The sequence below is a fragment of the Echinops telfairi genome, unplaced genomic scaffold (assembly GCF_000313985.2).
Source record: "Echinops telfairi isolate 266 unplaced genomic scaffold, ASM31398v2 ScPeMD7_7469;HRSCAF=8507_0, whole genome shotgun sequence".
Taxonomy (NCBI): Eukaryota; Metazoa; Chordata; class Mammalia; order Afrosoricida; family Tenrecidae; genus Echinops; species Echinops telfairi.
The window spans coordinates 37,953,560-37,963,318 of record NW_022111372.1 but is presented as its reverse complement, the minus strand read 5'-3'; the positions used below and the strand labels follow the sequence as shown (position 1 = coordinate 37,963,318).

Sequence of the window (9,759 nt, the reverse complement as noted above, 5' to 3'; positions counted from 1 at the left end):
ACCCCAACCAGAGCTTGTGAGCCTGGGCTTTTTGGAAGGAGGCTCGGACCACGGGCACCTGAAGTACCTGGACGATGTCACCAACGTCGTGAGGCGGGATGTGAGTGCTGCCACGCTGGGTCAGGCGCCGGGAGGAAGAAGGGTGGGCGAGAGACTCACTGGACGGTGTGGGGACGGACAGGGAAGGGTCAGAGAATCCGGGGAATGGGTGCCCCAGGGCACAGCCATTGGCTGAGATCAGCACAGCAAGTGTGGCCTTGGTGGTGCCACAGAGCCTGGCACTGGGTGGTCACCAAGGGCACACGCTCTTGTGATCCCACGTTGTCTAAGCCCACAGCAGATGATTACTGGGTAGACACCCTATCCAGCACCTTGACCCCCCCAGTCCCAGCGCACACGCGATGACCATGAGTCCATTACAATCTGAACGACCTGTCTGCTCGTCACAGTTCTGTGAACACAGCAGGCAGTGCCCTTTTCCAGTGAGGTCTGTTCTCTGGGAGGGATGTTTGCTCTGTGCTCATGAGCCTCACATGCAGGCCACAGCTGGTCCACAGCCTTCTTGTGGCCCGTGTCTTGTAGGTGGAAGAGTGGGGTCCTTTCAACCTCGTGTACGGCTCGACGCCTCCTCTTGGACACGCCGTTGAGCGGCCTCCCGGTGAGAAGCAGATCCCGCTCAGCCTGTCACCCTGGCACTCCTGTCCTGCCCTGCTCCCTGTTCTCCCACTTGCCCTCTTCCACACCACCTCTGGCCCCCTGGAGAGGGTGAATAATAACCTTATTGAGGAATAGTTGGCCTGTGATAACTGCACGTATCAAAAGTTCCAAACTGGATGAGGCTGGTTAGCACGTTCTCCATGAACCTGCAGTGTGAGCCGGTCATCCCCTTACCCCCGAATTCCTCCTGCCCCAGGCTGCTTGGCCACCCTTGACATGGACCTTTGTTTCCAGGGTGGTACCTATTCCAGTTCCACCGGGTGCTGCAGTACGCACAGAGCCAGGCCCCCCGCGGGCAGCCCTTCTTCTGGATGTTCGTGGACAACCTGGTGCTGACCGCAGATGACCGGAAGGTGGCTGCTCGCTTCCTGGAGGTGGGTGTAGGGGAGTCTTCTTGGGGGCACAGCTAGACAGGGCCCCTCTGATTCCACTCTCCTCCACCATGAGACACCGGGGGCCCAGGACCTGAGACACAACCAGCTGGGTCTCTCAGGACACGGCCCGCCCACCCCACATTGTGCCCTCTGAATATGGCCTTCTCAGTCCTGCCCACGTACGCATGTGTGCATAGCACACATTCATATACACTGTTAGACACATATCACACACTGATGCACACTGTACCCAGGCCACATGTGCATTCACACATATGTGAGCACCATGCACACAGTACAGTCACATACTCATGCTCCTACACAAGCACATACACACACACACCACACACATATACCACCCAGTTCACATTCGTACACTTGCACACTCATGTTCTTACATGAGTGTGTACATACAAGCTCACATGCTTACGTATACACATGTGCACACAGGCATGCACGCATATTGGGGCATCCCAGCCTGGTGTTTGCTCCCTCCGTATGCGTCCCAAGCCCCGTGAATATGAGACAGTCCCGTCTCAGACTGATGTTCCCTCCTCTCACCTACCCCTGCCACATCCACAACGTTAACAGATGTGTAGGAGTTTACAGCAAGCGTCTCTGCCCTCCCCTGGCCCCCATGCACCTGGTTCCCCTGCACCTGCTTTTGTCTTTCCTGGCTACCCTGCCAAGTTTCTTCGTACAGCTCCCAGTGTACACACCATTCTGCCCCTGCTTTCCCCACGCCCCCTCCCATTTAACAATGGCCTTGGAACACCTCCCACTGCAAAAAGCACCTTGCTCCTTCGTTGCTTTGTGTGTGTGTGTGTGTGTGCCTGAGTGTATTAGTCATTTTATTTTATGCAGTTGTCTTGTGCATGGATATTAATAACGTATCCAATCTGTTCCCAGCTGGTGGGAAATTGGGCCTTTGCTTACAGCTCACTCTTACACACTGCCATGAAGACACACGTGTGCGTACTATCTGTAGGATGGATTACAGAAGTCCGGTGTCTAGGTGAAAGGAGACGTGTCATTGTAATTGTCAGAGAGTGCCAAGCTGCCCTTCCCCCTCAAGGGGTTTTCCCCATTCCCACCAGGACAGAACAAGGAAGCAGCTTTCGCTCCGTCCCGGAGCAGGTTGTAAATCCTCTTTATCTGATGAAGTTTATTCCCAACCTGCTTACCTTTCTGTTTCCCCTCCCATGGCTATGGCAAGTGGGAGCTTCTGTTTTGTCACCTGCCAGCAATTTGTCTTTGTGAAACGGTGATTTCCCTCCCTGGATTTTATTCCTATGTCGTATGGGATTTCCTTAGAGTGCCGTCGCGTAGAGGCCACTCATTCAGACTTCCCATGGACTTGGTCGTATCATCTGCAAACAGGGCAGATTTTACTCCCAATGTTATCCCTCCCATAACTTTCCCTTGTCTGATACGGGTGGCCAGGGACATGCCTGCCTTGTTACATGGGAATGTCCCGAGTGGTTTCAACATAGTTCATTGTGTTGAGGAAGTTTCCACTGATTCTTATTATTTCTGCATTTCTGTCAATAGCAGCTGTTGGGTTTTGTCAAGCGTCCTTTTCAATGTCTATGGATATAATCCAATAACTCTCTAAAATATACTGATATCATATACTACTAGATTTCCTCATAATCAATCATCCTTGTATCCCTGAGGAAAGAGCCTGGCTTAGTCAGACATCATTCTCTTTTTTTGAACAGTATTCCATTTAGGGTCTTGTGTGGAGGACGGTGGAAGGGGCGGGTATGCCAGTTCTTTGGTTTCTGCACCCGTGTTGGATTTCTCCGGCGAAGCTCTCTAGCTGGCTTGTTGTTTAGAAGAGGAGCTGTCCCCTTGTAGAAATGAACCCAGCCTCTTCTCTGGGGTCAATTTTGGTAAAGTTATGTTTCCCTACAATACCATCCACTTAATTTAAGTTGCCAAAATCATTTCCATCAAGCCGAACAAAACACCTCACAAGCCTTTCCCTGTGCTCTGCGTCTGGGGTTGTTGCTTTCCTCAGACAATCTGCACCTTTTTTTTTTTAATGAAATGCTCGAGTAATGGCAGGTAACAAACAGCGCCTGGGATCCGGTTTGTAAATTGCTCTGCTTAACAGAAAACCCAAGCTGGCGTGGTGGCCCCACCAGAGGGCACAGTTCCAAGCCCGGGCAGCAGTCACTGGCAAATGGAGTGGACAGCACCCATGCTGAGTTTGGGCTGCTCTGCTCAGCAGTAGGATAGGTCTACATCAACCCAGCCCACATCAGAAGTGGACAAATAGAGAGACTCCCTTTCACCTGCGGATCCTTCACTCATCAATGGTGGGGGGAGAGGGGATAGAAGTGTGCCCAATATAAGTCATGTCTCTTCGGGCTCCGCTGACTTGATGGCCCATACCAAGTTTCCTCCGCCTTGGCCTGCCTCCACAAGGTCAGCTGTGCAAACCCACCAGCCACTCCATGAGAGAGAGATGAGGCCTCCTGCACCCACAGAGGCTCGCCATACCAGCAAGCCTGTACTGGGTCACTATGAGTCTCCATTGACTTGATGGCAGTGGGTGTGGTTTGGGGTGGATTTGGTCTGTCTCCAGGGGAGTCCGTGCCCTCAGCAAGGGGCCTGGATTCAGGAGGAGGCTGGTGGTGGGACTCCAGCTGGCCCACATGGCCCTTCTCTGCTGGCCCAAGTCTGGGGTGGCAGACTGTCTTATTCAGGGTTCAGAACACACACAGGGATGTCGATGTAGCAGTCTCGGTAAAGATAGAGCTATCCTCGGGCAAGGTGAGACTTTCTACTCCTGTTCCAGTCTTGGAAACCCACAGGGGCATCCACTTGAGAACTACTCTCTGCCTCTTCCCCTTTCTTTCTAGTGGCTTTGAGAGTAATTGTGATTCCAGCATTCTGGAAGCTCTGATAGCCTAGTGGGTAATGTGTCAGGCTGTTAACCATGAGGTCAGCAGTTTGAAACCACCAGTCTCTCTTGGGGTGAAAGCAGAGGCTTTTCTACTCCCATAGTTCTTCTGAGAAACCTACAGGGGCAGTTAGTTCTCCCTTGTCCTGGAGGGAGGAAGCTGGAGTTGGGGTTCTCCAGGCAGGCAGCCTCTTGGTTCCTGGTGAGCATTTGCACTTCAGAAAAACAAAGCCTCTCTGCCCACTGAGCCTCTCTTCCCTGGAACGTAGCACCTGGTTTCACTCTTGAAGACCAGGCTTACTTTTCCTTGTGGGAGCGCTGCCTCCACACAGGAAGAACGCGTGGTCCTGCAGGACGCCGCGGGCAGTGGGGATGGAAACCCCAGGCGCATAGGCTTTAAATGAGGAGTTGGACTTTTCTCAGACGGTGACTTCCGTGAGGAAAAGCGGAGATGTAAGAAGTGTCAGGGATGGGATATCATCAGCCGAGCAGGCCTGTTAACCAGATTCCGAGGGTCCGGGGAGGCCTGTGGGGCTGTGGAGAGGGGCCAGGGGAGGCCCAGCTGGGCTCATCTGCACCATGTTTCTCTCAGATGGAACCTGTGACCATCCAGGAGGTCTGCGGCCAAGTCACCCAGAACGCTGTGTATGTGTGGAGCAACATCCCCGCCGTGAAGAGGTAATGGCTGCGCCCACGACCCCCTTTCAGGAGGGCGTAGGGTGCTGTGGAGGCAGCATGGGGTTCCACCACAGAAGCAGAAGTCAGAGGAGACAGGGCTCTTTTGGGACAAGGTGGTCCCTGAGCAGACTCGGGCTATGTGCTCAAGGTCATGAAGAAAGACCCTTTCCACTTGGACCTTCTCCCCACTTTCTCGACACCTCAGGGCTGTCATACTTCCCAGCATCCTGTGCCACAGGCCAGACTGAACACACATCACAGAGCTGTCTGGGACCCTATCTACACACACACACACAGTAACTCAGGACACTCATTCACACACATGCCCGGCTCTCACATGTGCACACACTTAACACATGCATTCGCTCACATTCACACACCCACAAGGTGCACCAGGCTGAACTGAACTTGCCCCTCACACATGCTCTGTTGGGGTGATTAGCAGCCCACAGAACAGCATGTCCCCAAGCTGCCCGAGAGGGAGGGGTGGAGGGAAGAGGACTCCAGGGCGTCTCACTTGGGACCCCCAAGTAAACCTAGAAAAATTCCTTCCCCAGTCAGGTGCCCTGGCACATGAAGAGGTGGTGGGGCTAGGGTGGGGAGGCAGAGGGCAGGCTCTAATCTTCCCTGCTCCCCCCGCTCCACCACAGCCTCCATTAGGTCCAGGAACACACAGCGTGGGGGGGCCTAGATCTAAAAAATCCTATGGTACAGGGCATTCACCGGGCTTCCCACAGCAGTTCAAACCCACTAGCAGCTCCAAGAAAGGAGAAGCTATCTGCTCAGATACAGATTTACAGCATTAGAAGGTCCCCCCTCCCCACCCTCTGCTGGCTACGAAGTCAAAATTCACGCACTGGCAGCGGTCCGAAGCACATTCAGGGCTTCACAGCCCTGATCCGACCCAGGGTTCTGTTCTTTGTGCAATGATGTGTCCCGGTAGGGACCCCATGCCACTCCAGGAGGGCTACCAGGAAAGGCGGGCTCCCTCTGAGCTGAGCTGACCCTGGGGGTGGGGGTGGGGCACGTGGCCGCAGGTAGCCTGGCTGCTCCCTTACCCTGTGAGGCTAAAGACATGTGTATTCCATATCATTTCATAGGTAGGTCTCAAAGCACAGCGGGGTCATAGGAAGTTCTGGATCATTCTCAAGAGAGTGGGCCCCCTCCCACCACTAAGCCCAGCCCAGCCATCCTCCCGCCCCCTCCCCTCTGCTCCACCCCTTCCCCTCCCCCCTCCTGCGCCCCCAGCTCTGTGACAAGCTGCCTTCTTTCTCCGGGTTGCAGCAAGCACGCAGCGCTCACTGCTGAGAAGGAGCTGTCCCTGCTGGTTCAGGACAAGCCCAGGGCCAGGCCCCCTGCCCCGGCACCCGCCGCCCTGGTGAAGAGCTGCTTCCTCCCTCTGCGAGAATATTTTAAGTATTCTTCCACTGCGCTCCCTTCCCCTCCATAAATACTCTGAGAAAACACAAGAGCAGCGACGACCGACGACCGCGTTCTTTAGAGGGTCCCCCACCCCCACCCCCTCGGCTGGAGTTTTGCTTTGTCAAGGTAGCTCCAGCGCTGCCTTTCCTCTGGTGCTGGACAAACAGGGTCCCCCCTCCCCGTCTCTCTGTTTAATAAATATACTAAGGATACAGCTCTTGTTTGTGCTGGTCACGTTTGGGTGTTTGGGTGCACACCCAGCATGTGGCGTAGTCTATGGGACACTGGGGGATGGGGTGTCATGGAGGGCGTGTTCATAGCGCTCGTTGCGCACCCTCCATCCGGTCAGGAGTCCGACGTGCTCACTCCCCGACCCGGCCGCGGTGGGCTGTGCTCTGAAACAGGCACCCCTTGATCGTATCCAGAGGAGGCCTCCCAAGCGGCACCCACTGGAAGGGCGGCTGCATCAATGACCCAGAGGTGCCTCCTGAGCGGCGTCAACAGTCAACACGCTCTGGGAAGGTTGGAGGTTGGAGTGTATCTGGCGGCGCCCGGGAAGAAAGGCCTGGTGATCGCAAAGATTCACGACAGACAGCCCCCCTGGCGCCTAGGGAGACTGCACTGTGGACAATGCGGACGCTGACGTACTTTCACTGCACTGCCACGGGGCAAGACGGTGGTGTTTTTGAACAGGTGGTGTGGCTTGGAAATAGATAACTTCAAAGAAGAGGAAAGGTACACACACCCCAGCCCCCCACGGAGCGCTGTTCTACTCTGAGGACGCACATGCGGTGGTCACCCAAAGGCAGCTGTGTGCGTGTGCGCAGTGCGCGCTTTCAATCCGGCCCAGGGGCCAAGGCCAGATCCCCTAGGTGCGCATGTCACCTCTTGGTCCTGGAAAGCAGGCCCCTTCCTGCCTCAGCAGTTTGAGGGAGACTCGGTGGGGGGAGAGCTGAGGGCAAGGCAGACACCGGAGAGCACTACCTCAAGTTGGTCTTCAGCCACCCGGAAGGAGACCTCAAGGAATCTTTCCAGAACACCGCGCAATGAGACTTGGAGCCTTACGCTGACTCAGACTGTCTTGAGCTCTGGGGCTGCCTTTGTGGCAGGTCACGGAGTCCCCGGCTGCTCTAGATGGTGAATTTCCTTGGCTGCTCACCAGGAAGCTTGGAGGTTCAGGTCACCCAGCGTCACCTCGGGAGCAAGGTCTGGCAGTCCACTTGACAAAATCAGCCCGAGAACCTGTGGTCCACAGTTGACTCCAACAGCCTCGGGGCTGCCTTGGGCTGTGGTCAACTCAAAGGCAAGCTTGGGGAGGTTTATGGGAGGGTCACTGGCGTGGTGGTTACACGTTGGGCTGCCATCCACATGGTCAGCAGTTTGAAACCACCATCTCTCTCCCTGGGAGAAAGATGGGCTTTCTATCCCCGTAAAGGGTTAAAGCCTCAGAAACCCACAGGGGCAGTTCTACCTTGCCCTATAGGGGTGCTGGGATTCATTGATGGGCTGGCAGTGGGTTCGGAGTTTTATTTATAGGTGGTTGGGCATGGTCTGTAAAGTGTTTCAGGGATGAAAGGCAGAATGAAGTTTGATCGCTTGAATACTTTCCCCCCTCTTTTTAACGTCCCGAAGAAGCAGAGCAGTCTTTGCTTGACCTAACATGACCCAATGGGGCCTCTCCCTGTGGCGGTTCGACTCTATTACGGGTCTGTGTCCAGGCGCTCACTTAATTTGGCGAGGACGGGAGTGAAGCCAAGGACAGGGAAAGGACAGAAAACAGAAGAAAACAGATAAGAGCATCCAAACAGGAAGGAAACGTCCCAGGCTTTGCCCAAAGCCTCGGATGCACAGCTGGCCGGTAGGATGTTGGTGAGGAATATCGACTGTTCTCACAGCAGAGGGCGTCCTAGAAGTGAGGGTGGTGAGACTTCCGTCACTTACTTTGGATGTGTCCTCAGGAAAGACCAGTGCCTAGAAAAGGGCATCGCGATTGGGACGGTGTCCGTGGCGATGAAGGAAACGAAGCCTCAGTGAGATGCATGGACAGTGTGGTGAGGCAGGCTGATATGCATGTGAAAGTTGAATAATGAATAAAAAGGAAGACCGAAGAAGTTAAAGCATTGGAATGAGGGTGCCGTCGAATAGTGAAAGTACCATGGGCTGCTAAAAGAGCAAACAGCTGTCTCGGGAGAAGTACAGCCAGAAGGCTCCCTAGAGGCAAGGATGAAACTGGACGTGTCAGGAGAGACCAGTCCCTGGAGAAGGACATCATGTTTGGTGAAGTGGAGGGACAGCGACAAGAGGAAGCCCCACAGCCAGATGGACAGCCACGGGGTCTAGCACAGGAACTATTGTGGGGAGGCGCAGGTCCAGGGCGATGCTTTGCTCTGTTGTGCACACGGTCGCTGTGAGTCAGGACTGGAAGGCATGTGTCACCATAGAAAACTCCCAGCAAACCTGAGGCGGGGTGAGTGGGAGAAGGCTGGGTCACTGCTCTACCTCAACCCGGCCCCAGGTCCTGCACGGGAAGGTAATTACACCCCTTGGAGGTCCACCTCCTTGCCATCTTTGCCTCCTGCCTTGCTTGGGGGTGGGGTGGTGCAGGGGCGCTGCTCTGGGCGTGGTTGGAGTTACCTGTCAGCCTTTCACTCACTTGGGCCGCTCAGCACCGCCGTTCCTGGGCGGGGTACCCCGAACACGGGGTCAGAAAGCAAGGGCACCACTGTGCTGGGGCTGGAGGAACTCATGGGGTTCCGGCCACCCAGTGCCACACGCCAGCCAGGGAGCACAGGAAAGTGGGAAACCCCGGGACTGGATTGGAGGGGGACTGCCTACTTGCTTTCCCTCTCATTCATTCCTTCGATCGTTCGATCGTTCGTTCGTTCGTTCATTGGCATGCAGCAGTAGAGGCTCACTGCTCTCGGAGGCGCTTCCGGAGGATTAGGGGAGGAGACTTGCGGAGGCGTGACCCACGCCTGGTCCTCGCCTGGAGCCTTGGACCCCGACTGGACCCTCGGTTGGGGGAGGGGCTGCGCAGGGGCGCATTGGGCAGGCAGACTGGGCTACATGAAGTTTGGGAGAGCAACGATGTGCCTCCCTCAGCCCCAGGCCGCGCCTGTCCCTACTCCTAGGGTCACCTCCAGAGCCCAGTCCACGCCCTGAAGAACAGGGAACCTCCGGCCCTACTCAGGACCGGGGCCGAAGTCTGTCTTCTGGATCAAGATCAAAGGATCGAACTTCCGCACGGCAGTGCGCAGCAGCCGCAGCGCTGACTGGTGGCCCGTGGGGACCCGGAGAGGGCGGGCACGAGGGGCGGGGCCTGAGGGACGGGGACGGGGCCCCTCCTCCCCTGCCAGCAGTCAGTCTTGGGCTGATCCTGAAGGCGCTCGGCAGCTCGGCCCCAAGTCTCCAGAGACCGGGGTCTGCCTCCAAGTCCCGAGATGTCCCGCGGCCCCCGGCCTCCTCGCCCGCGGGGCCGCCCCACCCTGCGGCTGAGAAGGTGAGCCTGCGTTCGGACGCGCGGCGGAGGACTGGGGGTGCGGTCGCCGGGAGCGGCGTGTCCGGCCCGTGGCGGGCTGAATCGGGCTTCCTTCTAGCTGTCGGGCCTTGGCCCCGGGTCCCCGCGTTTTCCCCAGCGCCCAGGACTCCGCAGCCGGT

At 56.2% G+C, this 9,759-nt stretch overlaps 2 protein-coding genes across 3 annotated transcripts in view; both read left to right on the top strand.

The window, feature by feature from the left end:
* Positions 1–6,130, top strand: part of DNMT3L (DNA methyltransferase 3 like) — a 13,655-nt gene extending 7,525 nt beyond the window's left edge. Inside the window, exons 8-12 of the mRNA XM_004697302.1 lie at positions 12–100; positions 583–658; positions 952–1,091; positions 4,595–4,680; positions 5,965–6,130. Coding sequence (XP_004697359.1) covers positions 12–100; positions 583–658; positions 952–1,091; positions 4,595–4,680; positions 5,965–6,130 — 557 coding nt within the window. The remainder of the gene's footprint in view (positions 1–11; positions 101–582; positions 659–951; positions 1,092–4,594; positions 4,681–5,964) is intronic.
* A 3,400-nt stretch (positions 6,131–9,530) lies between these two features.
* The window catches only part of ICOSLG (inducible T cell costimulator ligand), a 12,105-nt gene continuing 11,876 nt past the window's right edge, over positions 9,531–9,759 (top strand). For both annotated transcript variants that reach the window (XM_045284826.1, XM_045284825.1), the window contains exon 1: positions 9,531–9,601. In XM_045284826.1, the coding sequence (XP_045140761.1) occupies positions 9,543–9,601 (59 nt within the window). In that variant the 5' untranslated portion in view covers positions 9,531–9,542. The remainder of the gene's footprint in view (positions 9,602–9,759) is intronic.